The 22,878-nt window shown below is 38.7% G+C and overlaps 1 protein-coding gene across 3 annotated transcripts in view; it reads left to right on the plus strand.

Moving 5' to 3' along the window:
- The window catches only part of CDKL5 (cyclin dependent kinase like 5), a 130,649-nt gene that overhangs the window by 41,982 nt on the left and 65,789 nt on the right, over positions 1-22,878 (plus strand). For all 3 annotated transcript variants that reach the window (XM_082779582.1, XM_082779584.1, XM_082779583.1), the window contains exons 2-3: positions 2,049-2,277; positions 2,771-2,805. In XM_082779582.1, coding sequence (XP_082635708.1) covers positions 2,214-2,277; positions 2,771-2,805 — 99 coding nt within the window. In that variant the 5' untranslated portion in view covers positions 2,049-2,213. The remainder of the gene's footprint in view (positions 1-2,048; positions 2,278-2,770; positions 2,806-22,878) is intronic.

A 22,878-nucleotide genomic window follows, 5' to 3' on the forward strand; every position in this document is an offset into this window, starting at 1 on the left:
GGGCACGAAGTACCGGGCTGTGGATCCTTGCTGCTGCTGTGGGCCGTTTCACTTCTCTTCATGACCAGTCCTGCTCGCTTCAGGATGAGCTTTCCACAAAGTGCTTTCCGCAGGGGAATACATGGTGGTGAGACTGGGAGTAGTGCAGAAGAGGCAGGCCGCTCAAGTGGCCTTTTCTTCTGGGAGTTCCCCAGTATGGGCAGTTATATCAGCGGTCTGTCACGGTGCTGCTCGGGTAGAATCTGAGAAACCAGTTTGTGTGCTTCCTTGGGACGGTCAGAGTGCATCACGGCTGGTGGGTGGACATGGAGACGTGCCTGTCAGACTCCTGCCTTTCAGGAAGCGTAGGCATGCTGCCCTAGATAACATGCATCCAGGAGCAACGGTGTAAGGAGCCAGCTGCCTTCCTGCCGCTCCAAATTCCCCCTGAAAGAAAAGGGAAGAGGATGTGGTGGCAGGAGAGGGAGGCACGCAGCACTGTGTTGCAGGGTGAAAGGATAGCTGCTTGCAAATCTAGCCTTTATTCCCAGTAAAAATACCAAAAAGATCCATACTGAAGACACTTGCAGAAATCTTTATTTATATAAGCGTGGATCACTAGTTAGAGGCTTATGCAGTTTAAAGTAATTTCTGAGAATTTCAGAAATGATGAATGTGGGGAGAGGAACCTGCATTGAAAAAGAAGAGGATATTTTATAAACCAGGCAAGCTTAGAAAAAAAAAATGATTGATTAAAACAGTAAATCAAACACTGAAATAATCCATTAGGGACTGGGTAACTTACAACCAACCAGCCATCCCTTTTGATTGAGATGTCACTGCTTTCTTTCCCAAGTTTGTTTCCAAAATACTGGCTTGGTTAGCTCTGGAGTTGCTTTTGAAATACTAACAGCAACAACAAAATACCTCCCTTTGTCTTGTTCGGGCTAGCATCATTGATTTCTTTCCACTATTGCGTTGTCCTTTTTTATTATACTTGACTGGGTCAACACAAGGCTTTTGGCCAGCACCCACAGCTTACCGTAAAATAACAATGAGACTTCCTCTTCGTCTAAGCCAAACCCAGTGTCATTAGCCCGTGCTTGCTCATTACACATAAGTTAATTAGGTAAATTCACCTCTATCCTGCCATCTTGTTCCTTATGAGTACTCCTGTTCTCAGATCACTGAAGTGTAAAAATCTGCTATTGCCATTTCACAGTGTAACTATTAGCTTTTTTCCCCTATTTTAGGCCATGGGATATATGCCGTAAGATTAGGGGCAAAAAAGCAGTTTGAATTGGCAAAAACAAACCTAGATGTTTCATTTGTTAAACTTCTATTTGTTAAACTTCTACAGGAGGTACGATTGGACTCTAAAACGAAGAGACAGAAAATACTTTGTTGATTTCCCTGTATATAGTTGCTTGATCTAACCTATGGCTCCTTCCATGTTTGAAAAACACCAGGGGAGGGTGGGAAATCTGTGAAAAAGTTATTTACTTCTTATTACACCTCCATTAAATGAATTGATAGAGGAAATAATTTTCTAGAACTGATTGCTAGTCAGTCTAACAAACAGTTTCCTTGAATTTTTTAAGCAGTCATAGGAAATAATAGCAGGATGCTTCCTGTTGTTTAGTGTCCTTTGTGCCTTATCCTTTTTGCTATTACAGAGGACAAATAATAAAGTGATAAAAACCAACTTGTTTTTGTAACTATCTGTCAATGTAAAATGAAGTGAGAACATAGGTAATTAAAGGAGTATTTTTTGTTCACTGAGGTAGTTCCTATCAACACCTTGGCTTGCTTCTGTCTTACATAAAATTTCTTCCTACAAGTTATTATTTTAATAGTCACAGTGCAGGATTACAAAGCTAGCTGTTCTCAGACAGCAATGTGTATCATGGATCAAATGTGTAAGTTCTATTGGCTGTGAAAAGTGGAAGTAAATTGTCTGCTACCATTAATGTTGGACAATATTGTTTTGATATATATAAATCACTGCTATATTTACTGAAATAAAACAAGTTACTTAGTATACTATTTCCTCTTTTTTCCCCCTCCAGGAAGATACTGACTGTCTAGAAAATAGGAAAGCACGTAAGAAGTCCAGTTGATCAAGGTGGATTTTTTTTCCCAAGAGTCTTTTCACAATTGCCTTTTGCAAGACATTTGGACGCTCCCCATTGTGCCATGTTTTGTGGCTCTTACTGTAAGAAGAATTTGTCTTGATGAAGATTCCTAACATTGGTAATGTGATGAATAAATTTGAGATCCTTGGGGTTGTAGGTGAAGGTAAGTAGTATCTTTATAAAAATTCTAATTTGTTTTTTATTGAGAAATTATTTAGTCCTTTTAATTATAAGAAATTTTCATTTGCAAAATACTGCTTTTATGCAAATGTTAAGAAACATCCGCTTATTCTGTAGAGCTACTAATTTCCATCTCAGATTGAAGGAAATGTTTGGAAGATGAAAAAAAAAAGAAGGGGCGGAGGAATGGGACAGTTTTGTTTAAGCTTTTTGTATTAATCTCTTAAATGATACAGGATAGATGTAAATTATCCAACTTCTTAGTATATTTAAAAATCATTTTAGTGTTTTAAAACCCATTTACTTTGTAACCTTTTTAATTTTCAGTGCACAAAAATTTGGTAAGGTGCAAGTTTAGGATGGTACTGGGAACACTATTATCTCTGCAGCCTGGAGATGACTGAAGATCTGTATTTTCCTGCTTATTTCTGATTTGAGATGATTTTCTGATTTGATTCCTATTTTCTTTGTTTCAGGAGCCTATGGCGTTGTACTTAAATGCAGACACAAGGTAAGTAAATTGCTTTAAGTCAGAGATAAATGTTGGTGTTTGGGTGAAACAATGACTTCTCATGAGAACTGAGGTGTTGCTATGCATCAGATGTGTTGCAATTGGGCAGGACTTTTGCAATCAGTTATTCAGATTTTTAATTGCAGTACTGTCGGAGGAAACAGCTATATAGAGTACCAAAACCCATTTTTTTTTTAGCATTTAATATTTGCCTGAAATCTGTGAAGTGTCAGTAATGTTTCACTCATCTCAACTAAGAAAGTTTTCTTAAAAATAAAATCGGAGTGCAGTTTACTCTGTCTCAATTTGAATATTGAATTAATTTTCCAATACTGCTATATGAGCATGCACTCCTCTTGGGGAGGAGGGGGATCTACAAGTCATTTCCACAGCTGTTGCTGGACAATTAAAATGCAGTAAGAAAGCAGTCTACTTCTATGCTCATTGAATTTAATCTGGAAGAAAATGAAATGGGTTTTGTTTGTTTGTTTTTTAAAGGAGGGGGTAGGGTAGAACCTTTTTCAGAGAAAAGGGAATTCTGGCAAATTATCAATGCTATCAGAAGTGTTGTATAAGTTGGATATATCTGTACCTTCTACTCATCAGCAAGGAACTAGTTTGCTGTCTTTGGAACTGCCGTGTAGTCATAATAAAATACCTTTTACTTCCCTAAAGCAAAACATTCCTGAATCATAGAATGATTCATTTGTAACGACCCAAGAATACATAAAAGGATTTTTTTTATGTATTCGTACCTTGTTCTAGAAAACGTTAACGCTGCAGAGGACCTACATTCCTGCAGTGGCTTTTATCACATAAACAAGTTCTTTTGCACAGGAAATGTAGTTATATTTGGAGTGGCTTACATTGTTGTACTGAGAATACAGAGCTGGGGCCTTGCTATGCAATAAGGTTTACCTACCCTTTTAGAACAATTTTTAGAAAGTAAGTGTAGGGTTTTTTTGTTTGTTTGTTTTTTAACTTCTGAGATTTTTAGAATAGTACATGGTAAGATAATCATCTCTTACCTTCAGTAAAACCAAGGTAGAGCTTTGTGGTTACATTCTTACCTAGTGTATATTAACAGTGGCTATAAAAATTAAAAAAATACCTGATTAAAATGATTGATAAACATTGTTCTGACTTGGATATGGATACCTTACAGTATGCCAGATGACCAGAGAAGAATGGTTTTCTGTTAGCAGTGGGAGGTGCTTCTTCATACAGCCAGTGAAAAAATGCTGAATTTCATTGAAGGATCTAATTTTTTGGGTAGTTACTGCAGCATTTTTTCTGCAACTTCAAACTTAATTGAAACAACATTGATACTCTAAAACAGACTGTTAGCTATTAACATTTCTAGCAAGTGTGTTTGCTAAGACAAAGGATTTCCAATATTTTAAGCTCACTGAATTATGATTTTTACTTAATTAAGTCAAGCCCCTCCCCCAGTCTCTAAAAGCAGACGAGTCTAGGGGCTATCTGTTTTAGTGAAAAAGAATATCAGAAAATTAAACTTGGATACTTGGATATGTCTCTCTTTCCCCTGGACTTCCTCTGGCTGATGCTCGTCTTTACTTTTTCCTATTATACATTTGCAAATATTGAGAGGGACTTGTCCTGAGCTATTTTGCAAGGTACAGCACAAATACATAATGCCTGCTGCATTATGAAAAATTGCTCGCATATAAAAGAAGAAAACCGTATTGCAGGGTGATATATGTAATTGTTCTCCTTGATCAAGAACTGTTTTTGTATACAAGTAGGAAAGTTATATTAAAAAGTACGTAAGCATTCACTTTTGTGCAGCCTTAACATAATTACCTGCAAATGCAAGGGTATGTTTTGTTTTATTTTTACTGTTTCACTGCTGATCGGCTTTGCTTAAAAATAATGTTCTGTTTTAAGTGGTTCTTCCCCGTGATATGTCTGCAGGTAGCACCATTAATTTTGAGTGCCTTTTCAGTGCCACGTAAGAAACCCACACTGGAACGTCATCTAGTTTTTGTGCTTTCTGGATCTCTTTTTTTTTTTTTTTTTTTTTTAAGCTGTATTGTGTATATGAGGCCATCCTTGGTCATGTTCCCTCAGCATATACTGCTTTTCTTTTTGTACAAAGCTAACAATTACGTTTAAGAATTTGAATGCAGAAGTACTTATATTCATCTTTACAAACAGTGGTAATATTCAAGCAGCAGATTTTCAACGACTTTAAGTCAACTCATTTCCATTGTGTTGGTGAGAGGGTAAAATTTGCATGAAATGAGGAGCTGGTCCTTAATTGCATCAATTTTGCAACATAATACAGTAGTGCTTCAATAAATATGTAGCTTTTTGTACCCGTACATTTCAGTGGCATTAATAAATGGATATAAGTTGGAGGGAATGGACTAAGGAACAAATACCTTGTCATTATTATATGACTTTTTTTCTTTGATAAGGGAACATTATCAGGAAAGCTAGAGTAGCTCATCTAGAATGACTGTGTTTACATTATTATATAGCATATTTTTATTACAAATTCTTTATTGCTACTTGTGCATAGCGGTTATTTATCTATTTTTTTCCTGACATGAAGCTAATACAAATAATGCTAATGCTATGATAAAGCAGATCTGATGTTCTGAGAAGCTTTTTTATGAGAAGACATTTCATAAAGAAATATACAGGAATATATTTGAAAACATGAAATATATTTTATTTTCATGAAAAAATAGTAAAATACTATGTCTTGGCTAATTTACGGTATATCATCTGTCTTTTCTGAAAACAAAAACAATTTGAACAGTTTAGCAGTGTCAGAGGTCATGGCTAAGAAAAAGAGTCTTTGTTCATGTTTAAGATCGGTCAGTATTTGTCTTTTACATAAAACCACCATCCCCTTTTCACTTTACAGTGCAAAATTGCAGCTTCATGCAGGGTTGTCCTTAATAATACCCTGCCCACCCCAATAATCCTTATTAGGGACTTAAGCACAAAGCATTAGGAGAAATCTGATATCAGTATATGGAGCTAATAGAACAACGCTCTGGCTTAAAATCAATAAAATGATGGGACAGTGCTGTAGGAAAGCTATAGGGTACCCAAAGATGAACACACTAAGAAATGATGCTGAGGGGGGAGGAAAGTTAGCTTAGATGTAGTTGTGAAAGGGGAATGTATAAATACACCAGGAGATAATAAACTGTGTATGTAGGAGAGAAAGTTGAAAACTGTAGCTGTAAGTAGCAGGAGTTTGTAGAAATGGGGTTAATACATCCTTGGACCGCTGAGAAAAGTGGATGGATATGGTGTCCAGGTAGACAAGGTCATAACGTTGTTCTTCATTAGTGAGACAATTTGCCATGGGGTCAGCTTGGAGAGGAAGAAGGATTTGAACTTCTGGGGGTCAATTCAGAGATATTAATATGGCATGTCTAGCTTGAAAGTATTGATTCTGACTTCTTTAGTTCTCATTTGCAGAACATGCGTAAGTGTTTTATCTAAGCAGTGTTTTATCAACGTTCACTTGAATTTTCATCCAGATGCAGTTCTGCAAGAAACATGGACGTTTTGTCTTCAGAGCACGACTTCATTATTGTTTCTTAAGATGCAGTCTATTCTTTATTTACTAGACAAGCACAAAACACCTAGATCCCTAAAACTGATCCCTCTAAGGCAGGAGAAAAACACTGAAAATATGCCTAGGGGAATTTGCCTCCCCCAAACCAATGCGCTCTGGGGACAAGGCAGGAGGGTGTGCAGGAAGGGATGTGGTAACACGAATTCTCTAAAAGCCTGCTAGAATTTTATTGAGTCTCCCAGCCTTGTTCATTCCCTTGCTATGTGCTGTGTGTTTACAGAGTCTTTGGAGCCTGAGGGGGTGCAGTTTAATGATTTAGAAAAGTAATGCCAGCTCTTCTTGCATGTACAACATCTCCTGCCTGATAAGATGTTTTTCTGGTCTTTCATTTTAGAAGCGTATCTGGTTTTGGTTGTTCTTTATTGTATTTGAGATATTTTTATACCTTCTTTAAGGTAAACATCACTGAATTCGCTTATTAAAAACAAGTGAAAATAAACTTTAGTTTATAGAATCACTTGGCTACTTCAGTGCCTCAAAGAATAATGACGAATAACCTTTTCAGTAGGTTTAATACATAAAGGCATTTTCATCTTTACCTGATATTTAATTTTGTCCTGTTTGAGCCCTCACTAATACTGTCGTTGTCTTCAGACAAATTTTGTATGTGTCTCAGAATATCTGAAAAATATTTATATTGCTTTTTAAGAAACCTGCAGCCTAGTCATTCAAAAATATAATGGATATGTTTATGGGACATAATCACTAAATCTCACTTGAGTAACTCAGCTCTTCCCATGTCTTCTAGCATTACTGAACAGCAGGGTCACAGGTTCCTTGGCCTTCCCTTTGCTTTACCTATTAAAACCCTTTACTTTGCCATCTGCATTTACAGTTTTTCAGCTGGTCTGAGCTTTGGCTTTTGAAACACAACCCAGACGCGCTGCAGGAAAGTTTCTTTGTGCCTCCAGGTAGCTCATCTCTGCTTCCATGTTGTGTGCACTACTTCTTTGTGTTGGAGCTCTGCCAGGAATTCCCTGTACACCAGTGCTGGCCAACTCGATACAATTTTCCCAGTGTTTTGCATGTTGGAGTGGGCTTTTCCTGTGCTTTGAGGAAGTCTCCCTTGAAGAACAGCCAGCTCTCCTAGACTCCTTTACTGTTTAAGGCTGTCTCTAAGCAGATCCTTGAATAAGAGTAAATATTTTTGGTCTTGAATCTTGAATAAGGATAAAACCTTTTGAAGGTCCAAGGTTGTAATTATGCTGTTTTTCTTGTTCAGTTCTTCCAGCATCTTGAATTCCCCTATATCATGGCATTTGACATCAGGGATGCTGTTCCCTTGTAACCCCAGTGAGAAAGGCACTCATGCTCTGTATAGTATCATTTAAAATGATATATATTAAGCCTAACCATGTAAAGAAAGTGAGAATAATAGAGACAATCTTACATCCCATGAGATACTGGAACCTGGAGTTGTGCAGTGTCAAAGGGGCCTCTGATCGGTCTGTAGCACGCTGTGCAGACTGCCTGGAGAAGGGGTTATGCCATTGTCATAATTTGAGCTACCACAGGACTTTCTTACAAGAAAACAACTCCATTAATAATTTCTGCTGTCAAACAGAATGGCTGTTTGTGTGAGAGCTTCTTGCTGTGCTTCTAGATAAAGGCAAGGGCATGCAAGTGTCATAATCACAAGTACAGAGTCAGAGCTGCCCGCAGGCACCTTCTGTACGAGGAGCTGGCTGAGTTTATCCTGTGGCCAAGGGATTTATGCAGAACACCACAGACCTGGAGGCCAAGCTGTACCTGCAGCATAGCTCAGCACAGGCCTTCAGGTCTCTGTTTTGCATAAATCTTGTTAGCTGTGACATGGATCACTAACTCCTTGATGTACTGCGGTCTTCTGGTCAGGATGACTGCACGTTGTCACTGCCTCTGAGGCCATGTACCTCAGAAACTTTCATGTTTCTGTTGGTTCACTGATGGGTTACCAAGAAACTGCTTTCTGCATCTTCCCAAAATCTCCTTATAGGCATCCTGTATTGCCCTTTCAGCAGATACGGAGTGCTCAAAGTCCCCTGTTAAAACTGGAATTTCTTGTAAGGCTTCTATTTAAAAATATTTTACCTATTTTGCTTTCTTGAACAAGTGTTTTGAAACAGATGTCCACCCTAATGCCACTTCTGCTGTTCAGTCCTCTAACCCTCAGGCAAAAACTTTTGGCTTTCTTCCACATTTCAAAGCAAATGTCCTTGCCTTCAAGCCTCTCCTTTGCAAGAATCTCCCTGCTTTCTTAGCTCATCTTCCTGAAATATTCAATGCATCTGTTCATGGCACCAGTCATGCAGCCTATCCCACCACATGATGTGTAACCCTAAGGAGTGATCTCACTGGGGTAACAGTTCTAGGATAACAGTGCACAGTTGCAGAAATCAGGGTTGACTCCCTGTTCCTCCTGTTTCCCTTGACACTTGCATTTGTGTATCTGAAGTTTGGTCTGGTCATGTTGCTTTCCCAGAGGGAAAGAGTGTCATGCTCATAGGAAATTTGGAGTGCATCTGATATTTATCATAGACATCAAATTCTGAATTTGACTGGTAGGTGTTAGAATCCCTTCTCAGACTCATGTGTCTGCTGATGTTATTGATGTTCTTACTGTTCTCACTGCCGACCCTTCTTCTTGTGTTGACAAGTTTCCCTTTAGTGACAGAATTAAAAAGTAAGTGTTCATAGAAGTTGTGTTTATCTGCAGTGTGTTGACACTACTGAAACTCTTGCTTTGGATGTGGCTTGCAAGGCTCCTGTAGCTCTCCAGCATGTGCTAAGCCAAGTACTTGGGCTGAATAATAGTCTTCGTTAGGGTTTATTGTCAACATTATTTTTTTGGTATTATCTTCTACACAACTCTTTGTCTTTTAATTTGGTTTACTGTTTTGACAGTATTTCCTGTTTGGATTATTGAGAAATTAAATAATGAGTTAAAAAAAAAAAAATCTACGTTCTCCAAATGAACGCAAATTAATGATGGCTGCATTTCCTTTTTTCCCCTTAATGTTATAATCCTCAATGTGAGGGAGGTATTAGGAGGTTTCAGCTACTCAGCTAGAGAAGAAACTAGGATTGTCTGGTATTTGAGCCCCAGAAGATGAGCTGTGCTGATTCAAAAGCTTCTGGTTGTTGGTGTTCCTATTTTACTATACTTCTCTAATACTGTGATAATTTTAAAGGACTGTGCCCTTATTCAGAAATTGTATCTAGACAGCAAAAGATGCTTGAGTTCACACTACTCCAATGCTTAGCTATGGAAAAGTTGCTTAATCAAGAACAAAAAGCAGTATATAGAGTTGTGGGAAGTAGGTCTTGTCAGGTGAACCAGATTTCTTCATTCAAATCATGTAGAGTTGAAGGAAGCTATGTATGTATGTGACAGTTCACTTATGAGTGAGAACTGCACAAGATTTTAATAAAATTTTCTGTATAATTCTAGGTTTTTAAGGCTGTGTGGATATAAGAACTGGCTGATTGACAGTTGCTTTAAGGTCTCTTAGTAGGGAGCTAAGGAGAGGTATTTTTTTTGTCTGTTCTTGATAGAGAAGGATTGTAGGTACCATATGGCTATTCAACGTTTTAATGAATAATCTGAAGGTAGATGTGAAATTACTGCTGTTAAAAGTTATCGAAAACACACTGAAGTGGTAAGCAATAAAAGATAACCTTGAAAAGCATTTAGCATTGTGTGGCAAGTGACTCCATGCAAAGCATGCTTTAAATATTTTTTTCTTATACAATTGACTTTCAAGATTAGGACTTCTCAGTGAAATCTGAATTATGTCAGGAGCATTTTGAAGCAATCAGTCGTACTGTTTCAGACTAAAGCTGAAAGCTGATTAATACACAAACTTTTATTGTTTATTACCCTGATATACCTAAGAATAATCATTTTGAGTTGGATGAGTTTAGTTCAGCTCAGCATCGTAAAAAGTGGCTTTGTTAGAGGTAAACAACAGATATTGAAGGGAAGGATGTAACAACAGGACAAGCATGTTGTGATAATCCCTGTGGTATTCACAGCCTCTAATTGCTACGGTGCTACTGGGAAGTAATTATCATCAGAATATTCTAGCACAGATTATGCCAGCAGTGGTGTTGATTTTTTTTTTTTTATAACTGTATCTCATATTTAAAGCAACCCGTCCTTTGTCATCTACTTGTCCATGTGTAGTGTTTGAAGTGTTAACTGGTATTTCTGTATACTGTATAAAGTATTTTGTCCTTATGCAATTTTTTTTTAAATGCCATCAATTTAGAGTTGGCTATCCTTCACCTAAAAACGGGTAAAAAGTACACTGCCAAATCCTACTGATTTATACGTCAGATGGCAACAGTAATGGTGAAAACGTGATACCTTGTTGCTGCCTCTGCTTCATCCTCAAAAATTTTGCTGATCTTTGATTTTAGTTACGAGTAAAATCAAAGGCAGCATTGCTGACTTTTCCCTACTGATCAAGTGTGGTTTGGCTGTGTGGCAAGGTCAAGGGCAAACCTCTGTACAGTGCACCGTTTTCTTCCAGTAATGGTAGCGTGCATATGGAGGATTATTGCACTTAATGTTGTTCCTTAGGCTAAAGCACAACTCCCTGATGCTTTTTGTGCTGAAACTTGTGTGAAATCCATACGGTGAAATTACGCCAAGCTTTTGAAGTAAATGGTGTATGCCAGTAGTAAATGTTAGTAACAGAGTTGAGGTCTGTTGTTTTGAGTTTTATGCAAAGAAAATACAGCTATTAGGCAAGCTGTAGTGCTGCAGATCTTATCACTCTGATAACCACTTGCTTCAACTTCACCATTAGGCAATGAATAACCTCCTGAATTCCTTACAGAGCTCTGTTTTGAAATGCTAGGTCTATACTATTTCTTTTGGAAACTTTCCGTGGCATTTGAGTGCAGCAGTGAGAGGCGAATTTGGTAAGTGGTAATTCACTTCAGGAACCATTTTTCTGTACCTGTAGATAAATGGCATGTGATAAACTCTTTTAGCTTTGCAGGGTAGATGCTAATATGGTGTTGAAAGTTTCTAAAGCTTTCATTTTTTCATTGATGCGTTGTCTATACCTGAACCCGAGCTTTTTCCATAGTCCTTCTCAGTTCCCTATGGCAGGGCAAAACAATCAAATTAGCATCATATTGTAAATTTTAAATGCTGATATCAGTGAAAACCTGTTTTGTTTTTGTTTTTTTTAATTGCATGGAAGATTCATGTATGTACTGTTACTGCTTCAAACATCAGACAGTTGTCAAGAATGGAGGATAAAATTCAAATTGCTGAGATACCTGGTTTGAAAGGACAGCTGGCTACTTGTCAGGCATGGAAATAAACACCCTAGTGGCACTAGTGGAAGACAGGTGCCTTAGTGCTGACATTTGTCAGTCTGTCTGTAGTCATTTCAATGGGACGGTGCTGCGATCATGTCTGCAGTTGTTTTTTTTTTTTTTTCCCTCTTTAAGTCTTTTATGACAGGGTACCAGGCAGCTGTGAGAAAGGGCCCTTGTATGATACTCCATCCCGTTGCCTCCACCTTGGTGCTTGTCATGTTAATGAATGCTGCTCAGATGTTCGGCAGTAGGCAGTATTCAAAAATGGCATTCCCTCTTTTTTTCCTCCCCAAAGCCTATTTTAGAAATGGGAGGTGTGGGAGAAAGATGAGAGCTTTCGGAGAAGAGAAAGCTAATTCGGTGTAGGAGGAGATATTAAGATTCTTGTTTTCAGGAGGGTTGAATTCAAAGCAGCGCAGTGTGAGGGTGGTGTTCGCAGTGCCACAGATCGGGATGGCTTAAGTGGGACATTGGGTAATGGCATTCCTGCAGTGCAAAGCTGAGTGCGGGGAGACCTGATGCTGCACAAGATTTTCCAAACAAGAAGAGGGAGCAGGAGTAAATACATAATCTAACACCTTGTCCTTCAGTTACCCGCGTTGTTGCGGTATGAGTGGCATATAAGCCGAAGTTAAAAATAGCAGCAGCAGTACACCTTGCCTTGGCAAGGATATGTGAAGTGTGTTGCTGGTGGCTCTTGACTTAAGTCAAAGATAAGTGATTTGTTACATGGAGAGGGAGAAGAGATCAGTATTTTTAGTCACACTTCCAGCTTCTTTGTCACATTAACCGTTGTAGATTAACCTGACATCTGTGATGCTTTTTCTTTTATTTCTTAGAGGAATGGCGTGTCTTTCTGATGGACTTGTGCATAATGGGCTGCATGAATTCCTGCTATGGGTACTGTTTTTTAAATGAAGGATTGCTGCTTATTATTGCAGATAACACTTTTCCTTGGAAGATTGCCAGTAAATAGACAAGCTCCTTAGTAGTAGCTTCCATCTGCAAATGGGTTGCATATCATCACACCTGGATTAATACAGGAAACATATTCAGACCTGCAGCAGTGTGTTGTGTGGCTGCCCCTAATGGTTTTAATTGCGAACAGCTCGTAGTTCTGTATCTCATTCTAATGCACTGTCAGTGAAAATTTAAGTGTATGTCATAAACATACAAAGCAAAACTGTCCATGTAAATTTTTCATTTTTTTGCGAGAAAGAATATACTACACTAGAAAAAATAAAGTTATGAACCTGACTGCAGTATTTCTTAAAAGCTGTATAAGAAGAAATGAGGATTTAAGACCTGATGTAGGGACTTGGATCATTAGGAAACTGGTGATGCAGGCTAGGTAATTCATAGATAATGAAAATTAATGTATAGGAGAAGCAGCAACATATGGCTAATTACAGAACTACATCTGTAGTAGTATGAAGTTGCTTGAATATTGGATTATAGTTTAGTCTTGTCATCAAATTGCAAAGTACTGTGTAGCATACTTGATGCAAAAAAGCTGAATTTTTAAATTTTAGGTTAGTTGTCTAGTTGTCTTTTGAAGGGTTCTTATGGACTTCTTAAACTTCTGTAGGACATGCGAGCAGCTCTAAGAAAGCTAGGTTAATCACTGATCTCTGGACACTGTATTTAAATAAAGGCCAATAAAAGCACAATTCAGTTTTTGAGAAGTTCAGTATTAAATGTACTATGGTAAAGGTGGATGGATCTGGATCATCTGGCTGGTTTTCAAAATTATTTGTAGAAACCAAGTTGACCTAAAATATTACCACACAAGATAAGTATCTTGGATGTACCAATTACATTATTTCCTTAATTGTTTTGTGAATTTAAAGCTTTTTTTTTTTTTTTTTGGACTAGGAGTTCTGGAAAAGGAACACTTGACAGTGAAGGTAAAACATTGACAGAAATAGCAGAAGCTTGCCCAGTATTTCACTTTATTTAGAAACTATAGGCTTTTCTAGGTACAATTATTTTTCATCAGAAAGGATTGCAGTACGTTTTTAAATAGTAAATTGTCCTTCTGAATGGCCTGGTTAAAGTTATTTTACATAATTACATAGTTTTGTGTAACTTCTAATTGGTGGGATGCCCTTTTAAAAATATAGGAAACTCTTTTTCTTTTTTGACTAGAAATCATTGGTTGTGTTTTTGACTAGAAGTACTCCTTTTAAGGTATAGCAGTGTTTATTTCTCACTCAAAAATGGGATAACAATAAACGGGGAAGAAGGGATAGTATTTTTGGTTTATAACATTAAAACTGTTTCAAATGTTTGTGTAGGTAAAAATACCTGCAAAAGAAGTTAGTATTTGCACGTACCCTGTATGGTGTTAGATCTCAGCTAAAAGCCTAAGGGATTAGACAAGCCTGGCATCAGAGTATGATGATGAAAGCATTTTGGATACAGCGGCTGGCCAGTCTGAGCTCTAGAGCAGAGGTGATACTGTTGAGACTGCAGAGTGCTCAGTGCTTCTGTCTGGAAGGACTTAGCAGGTTTCCTTCAGCTCACAGCAGATGTTACAGGTTTGTACAGAACTGCAAGCATTCTTTATGCTACTTGTCTGTACAGATAGCAGAAAGTAATATATGTGTTTTATAAGACTACAACTCTCTGGAACACATAGTTTTGATTTGCTATATTTAGGTGCACCTTGGCAATAAAGCTCAATTCATCTGCTCCTTACTTTTGATAAAGAAATCCAATTTTATGTTAGCATTCCTTATTCTAAAGGGTATATATTTAAGCTTCTTTTAGTTTAATTGGGGGGGGTGGGGGGGGGACACAACATATGACAACTTCAGATTTACAAAGTCTCTATTTTTATTATATTATCCCTGGATTGTTTTTAGCTTGTGTTGCTAGGTGAGACCAATCTTCACATAAGTTCATTTGAAATCCTACCACCCTACAACATAATGCCTTAACTTTGCCCTTTATAAAAAATCAGCTACTTTTTGGAATCCAGGTTTCAAGATGTACAGCAAAGTGAGGGATTGTTTTTGAGTAGCTCAGGTAACTTGTTACTGGAAGCAGATACCAACGCTGCTCTTTGTTTTAAAGTTGTTTGTACCTTAACTGATAAAGCATCTTCCATTTTGTCCTCAATGTGAATACTAATTTGTGTAGAGTACTACGGCATGCAGATACTAGTGTAACAAAGCTAAGTGCGTATTTGACAGAAGGGGAAGGTGAACACCTGCAGAATCTATAAGGGGAATAATTATTCCCACTGCCACTCGTTCTTTCATGGATCTCATCCCCTCATACCCCCATTATACAGGTGCAGAGGTGTGTTCCCAATGGATTTAGGAATCTCCGGTGTGAAGTATTGAGGGCAAAGTTTGCTAGCAGTCAAGTCACGGCTGCATCTCTGGAGTTCTCTTTATGGTGATGACAAACTAGTTCTTACATCTTTTGCACATGCTGTACTTGGATGTTTGTCCTCCTTATGGACTGGTCCTTAGCCTCACTCTTTAAGTATTTCGGCTTCCATAAATATTAAGTCATTTTCCTGTTTTTTCTTGTTTGAAATACGTGTCTGTAACATTTCCCTTTCAGGCCAAGGGGAAAAGGGCAAGTTTATGCTGTAAGCTGCAACCTAGTTGCCATCCTCCTGTTGTTGCCTGCAGGGTCTGCTTGCAATCAGCTGTGCTGCAGCCTTCTGGGCTTGGCATAATGCTTTCCTCAATTTTACGGTTGGAGCACCATCCTGGGAACAGTTTTCCTCAGCAATAAAAAAATGAGTTTTGTGCAATTTCTTCTGCATGCTGCTCTTTGCACATGTTCGTGCTCTCGCAGTGCCACCCCCAACATCCTATTTATACCTATTCTGGTCTGCTGCATGTCTGCAGCAGAAACAAGGTGCATGAACGTTTGTTCTCTGAAAAGTTTTGTGTCCTGTTTCCAGTTCTCAGCATAGCCTTGTGTTGCCTTATTGAACAACCGAGTATCAGTTGATCATAAAATGCTTTGAGAGAGAAAGCTTAGTGTTGGTGCTGTCTTATCTAGTATTTTTTTTAATTTTTAGACTTTTTTTGATTGCAAGGTTTTCAGGTATCACAGGAGTAGGTGTCATAATTGTAATCACGTGCAGAGATGTAGAAAGATGAATTTATATAGGATCAAGAAAGGACTTGGTTGGCTGGTTGTACACCTACCTCCTTTTCTGACAGTACACATCTTGACCAGGAGGCAAGCTATCTTCTTGAAATCAATTAACATTTCCAACAGAGATGGAGTAGTGCCATGTTTATGCACAGAAATATGTTGCAGGCAATGCCATCTGTGGAGTAAAACTGACTAGCTACTTCTACAGGATCAAATTTCCTGTGACTGTTTGTGTGAAAAATTCATCCGGGTGTTGTGTACCTTTCCCCGCCCCCCCCCCCCCCCCCCCCCAAGGCATCAGCTAGCTAAGAATGATGTTAAGAAATGTATACAAGATAGTATCTGGTGGAATTGCGGCCTGGGTTCTGAACCTGCTCGAACTCTGTAAGTCTTTCATGCTTCCAATGCTATTAGCGCTGTAGCAAGGAGGAATCTGAACTAAGTAGGGAGCTAACAAGAATCAGCAGGAACGTTACCAGTGACTTTTAGGAAGGCTTATGGGAGGCCAAACAAAATCCATTCCACAAATGCTAGCAGACTAAATAAATAAATAAATAATAATAATAATAATCAAAAATCTTGGGCATATTTCTGTTCAGAAATTCTAGGATGTAGCCCCTTCCTCCTCCATATCCTTCATCCAGGTTCCTCGGATGACCAGATCTCCCAGGTGAATTCAGTTTCAGAGAAGCAAATCAAGGGAGACCAGCCTGTCTATAGTATTTCTTACGTTCTGTTCATCACAGATGTCAGTGAAATTGACAGTTTTTCCATGTATACTGCTTGAAGATTCTTTTGGTGCTTGACCAACATCCCTTTGATTTCACATGTGTACATGTACAGAGCCATACAGAAATGCATCTGTAAGCACACGTGCACATTTTTTAGTTAATGAGCTACATCAAGAGGTTTCTTCTGCTCTGTTGTGAAAACCAATGCTAGCCCATTCCTTCTGATGCATCAGCAGAATTTTACATGCACTAGTTATGCTGATCCTTTTTATCCTCATGAGGATGAGCAGAGGTGGATGCTTGTGTCTCAGTATGAAGTACAAATGGCAATGATTCTGCTTTATTGAAGTTTTCAGCAGGAGCATACAAGTGTCAACTCAAAAGATGAAGAAAATACTTCACAACTGAAGTTTTCTGATTATATTTTCTCAGATATCACTCATGTCTTCATCCTAAGGTCATGGTTCAGGAAAGTACTGAAAAATTACCCTCTCTGCTAAAGCATCATGTGCTTTTTCCCTAAACATGTTTGTGTGAAGGAAGGCATTTTTTTAGCAGTTCTGAGCTAGAAGAAAAAGTGAAAATGAGGTATGTGTATAATTTTGAATTACTTAAATTCTTTGACAGCTCTGTTTCTACAGTAAACAATAAGATGCAGAATTTTTCAATGAGAGAGAATACCACCTTCTGAGATTGTCTGACTGGGATGTGATCTTGCATAGAATAAATTTGTAAAGGCAAATGTAGAGGAATAATTAGGTCCATGGATCTTTTGTGCTTGGATTTTTTTCCTCTTGATTTTTGGTATAGGGTAGGTTAACAGTTAACAAATTTGCAAGAGCTTTTTCTTTTTTGAGGAGATGGCAATAGCTGTCTGTCCACACCATACTACATGAATGAAATCTATGTTAGGAGACTTCTTTGTTTTTGATGGTTTTACTTGGTTCTAAAGTAATTAATGGATTTCCTTGATAACATTCTTGTATAATACTTACCATACCCAGAGCTTTGGATGTTTAACCTTTTAATGTAGTGTAGTTTTAAAAAATAGAAACTAAAATTTAGACATCTGGAACTGTGGTATAACAAAACCAAGTCAGAGGTAGTACAAGCATGAATGCCATGAAAACTGCTGAAAAAACAGAAACTGCTGTTAGAGCTGCTCTTCACGCTCTACGTGAGCAGAATGCTTGCTGCTACATCAGTTTACAGAGGACAGAAGACAACCTTTATCTGAAGAAGCTTCGTCGTATATATCTACAACTAGTTCAGCCTAATGCAGTGCAGCTTCAAGCTTATTTGTACAGCTTTAGTTAGCTTTTGTTTTTTTTAATAATCTTAAATGTTTTGTTTCTCCTTAATCAAATATGAAGTAACAGTATCGTTTTTAAATATTAACAAGTAATTTTACAAAGTGAAAGGTTTGAATTCCTTGGGGAGTAAAAGTTTCCAAAGCTCCTCCAATTGTTACTTGTTCTTCCATGTCCATTTAGATCAATCTTACAGTGCCTTGGTATTCTGAGAAGTACACCTCTGGGACATCAATATATAACATACATTCTGAATCCAAACTTTTTTTTTTTTTTTTTATGGCAACCTTTCACATAAATATTTGAGGTCTTATTCAAGGATCTTAACCTGTAACATCCTCCTGGAAACTTAATGTAAGAATAATAGCTACTTCCAATGGGGCTGTCTTTGCCTGTTATTTAAAGCTTTATTGATCTCAGGTAATACCTTCTATTATACTGGGAAAAAGAAATAGAAAGCTTCTAGAGGAGATATTTATAGCTTTATGCATATACTGATTGGAGAACGTGTGCTGTATTGTCCAATATGCAAGTTAAAGAAGATGGGTGAGCTTCAGAAATTCTGGTCTTGCTGCTAGCTGTGCCAGATTGCCTTGTGGGATGTGAGAATTGATGCTGTACGGTTGCATTGGCAATGGAGATGTTCTTACTTCAGTAGCACAGTTGGGAATACTTTATTTGTATTACTAGCTTGTATATTGCAAATACAATCCAGTGGTCTGTGGTGTGTAGCAGTGAAACCCAGCAACTCCTGATACAGAGGAGGTAATATATCTGAGGTTAATCACTTTATTTCTAACTGTACTGTAAAAATGTGTGTGTTTGTACGTGTGTGGAAAAAATAAAGCATCCAGAGACAGAAGGGTTGCAAAGTCAAGTAGCTTGGGTGGAATTAATCTCACCCACTGTTTCAGTGCGTAGGTCTTATGTAAACGAGGGAGATCAGTTATGTAAATTGAGACTCCAGCCCCCAAAAAGCAATTCATACCATCTGGGTAAAATTGGCAACCTTTTGGCCGAATCTTCTCTCCTTCCCCTGCTTTCACTAGCTGTGGGGAAAGCCTTGATAGCACATACTGGGTACATAACTCTTAGCAAGATAGACTGCACTTTGGAAATGTTTGAGGTTTGCTCTAGATGTATTGGGTCTTTTTAAACACAGAGCATACTTGTTCTCCGTTTAAATTTAGCTTGGGAGATTGCGTTTTCTATTTTGGACCTGAAGAAGGGCTTCAGTTTCTTTCGCGTGTATACCAGCAGTTCTAATAAAAGAACGTTACCTTTTCCCCTCAAATACTGCCTTGCTTATATATGCTGTGATAAACTTACTTTTTTGCACATAATTTTCCAGACTCCTCAAATACAAAATTCATCATAGAGCACCATATGGAGACCCACGCAATTGTCACACAGCTGTCAGCTTCTAGTATTTGATATGGTGTAGCTGGTAGCCTGTTGCCTTCATCCTCTGCACATACCAGGACTCTGTGGAATGGGACTCATCTGTGGTTTCAGTGGGTTTGTAGCTATTTCTGAATTCGCCCATTCCTTTGCTTTCAGTAAAGGTGGATTCCAGTAAAATTGTAGATGTTCACAGATTGATTATCTTATTTGTATACTAATTTCTGAGTCCCATTTCCTTTTCTCAGCTCTGTCTTCTAATCTGTTTTCAGTCTGCATTTTTCTGCCTGCTCTTCCTAGACTATTTAGTTGCTGTGTTCCCTGGCTGTCAGGTCTTCATTCTGCATTTTCTTTTACCCTCCTCTCCACCTGTTGTTTCCACATTTGGGGATGTTGTGGTTTAACCACAGCAGGCAGCTAAGCACTGAGCCATTTGTTCACTTCCCCCTAGTGGGACTAGGGAGAGAATAGGAAAAAAGGTAAAACTCATGGGATGAGATAAAGACAGTTTAATAGGACAGAAAAAGAGGGGAAAATATATATACAAAACAAGTGATGCACAATGCAATTGCTCACCACCTGCCAACTTATTCCCAGTCTGTCCCTGAGCAGCAGCCTGGCCAACCCCCCCAGTTTTATTGCTGAGCAAGCATGACACCATATGGTACGGGATATCCCTTTGGTCACTGGGGCCAGCTGTCCTGGCTGTGTCCCCTCCCAGCTCCTGGGGCACCCCCAGCCTCCTCGCTGGCAGGGCAGCACAAGAAGCCGAAAAGTGCTTGCCTTACAGTAAGCTCTGCTCTGCAGCAACTAAAACATCAGTGTGTTATCAGCGTTATTCTCATCCTAAATCCAAAGCACAGCACCATACCAGCCACTCAGAAGAAAATTATCTCAGACAGACATAATAAAGATGGTGAGACCTTCCCCTTTTGCCAAGAGTTATTCTTTTGTCATATTGGGGCAACCTTTCACCGTGAACATAAAGTCTTTTTTTCCTGGCTCAAAAGTGCATGTGTATGCGTGTGCAACATCTAAGAGTTGTGTGTTAGATAGTCTTACTGGTAGGGGGTAATTTTTGTAAGAAGAGATGAAAAAAAAAAAAAAACAAAAAACAATTTTTTAAATGTTCCTGGAGCTGGTGTGATGTTTAAACTTTTCCTTTTTTATATAAAAAAGGAAAAAATATATAGAGAGAAGTCCTTGGACTCTGTAGAAACGACCTGAAGTGAATCTACAAGCTTCTTTCTCGATTAAGCTCCAAAATCGGAATCTACCTCTGTGCTGCACATCTAAGAAATGCTATTTTTATGAAGAAGTCTAAGTAACTGCAGTTTTTTCCTCATATGTTTAGTAGTGACAGAAGTCTTCCTTGGATGCAGTTTCCTTTATTTCCTCACGTACATTTACATTACCATACACCTTGGCACCTCTGTGGTTCCTCCAACCTCTGTGACAGTGATCAGTAAACCTAGTGTATGTTTGAGGTATGAATTTTGTCTGCTGTCCTTTTTAAAGAAATTTGGATTGAATTTGAATCCTAGATACTGTTCTATAAAGAAGAAACAGTTTCTCAAAGGAATGCAGTTTTAAATGCTTGGCAGAGCAGAATGGCAATATTGTTAAGAGACAAGAATTTCTCCCTTATTGGCCAAAGAATGTGCAGTCTGTCTGATCCTGGAGAAGAAAAAGCCCTTAAGCCCTTCTTTCTGTATGAACTTGAGTGTAGACACTGAGAAGAAACGAAGATGTCCATTTAAACCCATTTTGATATGTAGACTGGAAATTAAAAAATAAAATAAAATTAGCTAAATTAAAAGGGAAGTAGGAAAGAGCATTGATTTAGGATTTATGGGTAACATCCATCAGGCTCATGGAGAGAGTCAGAAGTGAGGAGGAATGATAAATGAAATATCAAGAAAAATAATCCTACCTTATCATACTAAAACTAATTAAAAAATGAGGACAAGTATAGTACCAATTTGCACCTATAGAACTTTCTTGTTATAAGATTGCCCTAGAACTTGGCTTTGATAAGAGCATAGTGTAGTCAGCAACTATGTCTCATGATTTGTTGGGGCAGGGGAAGAGAAAAGAGCAAAAAGATAGCTTTTTCTAAATGCCACAGTATTGTTGGGGAGGGGGAAACAACAACAAATAACTTGCTGTAGTTGTGTAGAGGAAGAAGTAGCCAAAGAATTGAGGTTAGAAAACAGAGGTGGCATTTCTCATTCAAATTTCATGAGTGAACTGAGGCAGAAGGTAACAGAGCACAGACCTTGAACAGAGTATTCAAGAAACTGGTTGGTGGGGAGCTCATGGAAGGCAACTTAAAGGGCAAGGGAAAGCTGGCAGTCCTTTAACAGCATCCTCTGAGCATACGAACAGTCCATCCTAGTGCTCAGGAAAATAGGTAGACTGATCAGCAGGCTGACTTGGCTGAGCAGGGAGTGGAGTTCATGATGGAGCTCCAAGAGGGGGGAAAAAAAGTATACAGGAGGTGGAATCAAGGACAGGCTGAAAAGGAGGAATATAGCAACATTGATTGGGTGCATCTGGGTGGTGTCAGGAAAGCCAGAGCTCAGCTGAAGCTGAGATTTGCAAGGGCAGCAAGAAGCACATCTGTTGCTAGGTTGGCAGAACAAGGAAAGTGTGGACCCACTACTAAGCGGGGCTGGCAATTCAGTGACAGCAAACCCAGATATGTCTGAGGTGCTTGGTGCCAACTTTGCTTCTATGCTTAGTGAAAGGGTTGAGGAAGGAGATGAATTATCAGCAGTGGGTGAGGACTGAGTCAGGAATTACTTGAGATAAACAAGTCCATGGGACCAGATGGGCAGCACTTGAAGGTACTGAGTCCTTGCAGCAGGGCATCTCTTGATTCATTGAAAGGCTGTGCAGATTGAGAGGTGTCTGATGAAAAGAGAAAGTTTGTTTTAACTATTATTTTAACAGTATTCCAACTGATTTTACTTATGACTGGAAAATCCAAATGCAATTTTCCCTGCATTTCACAGTGTGGTTTAACCCAGCAGGCAGCTAAACACCAAGCAGTCTGCTCCCTCCCTCCCCAGTAGGATGAGGGGAGGGAATTGAAAAATGTAAAATGTGCGAACTCGTGGGTTGTGATGAAGACAGTTTAATGGGAAAGAAAGAAGAGGGAGGGGAGGGGAGAAAAAGTTGGTGCCAACACAATTACTCACCACCAGCCAAATGATGCCCAGCCTGTCCCCAAGTAATTGCAGCTCGCCCCTAGCCAACTCCTCCCAGTTCCATAGCTGAGCATGACACCCTGTGGTGTGGGACATCCCTTTGGCCAGTTTGGGTCAGCTGTCCTGGCTGCGTCCCCTCCCAGCTTCTTTTGCATCCCAGCCTGCTTGCTTGCAAGGCAGTGTGAGAAGCTGAAATGTCCTTGGCTTAGTGTAAGCACTGCTCTGCAGCAGCTAAAATACCGGTGTGTTATCACCATTACTTTCATCACAAATCCAAAACATAGCACCATACCAACTACTATGAAGAAAACTGTCTTCCAGCCAAAACCAGGACACCTGTGCATACTTAAGATGAA

The sequence above is a fragment of the Aythya marila genome (assembly GCF_965140915.1).
Source record: "Aythya marila genome assembly, chromosome: 1".
NCBI classification, from domain to species: domain Eukaryota; kingdom Metazoa; phylum Chordata; class Aves; order Anseriformes; family Anatidae; genus Aythya; species Aythya marila.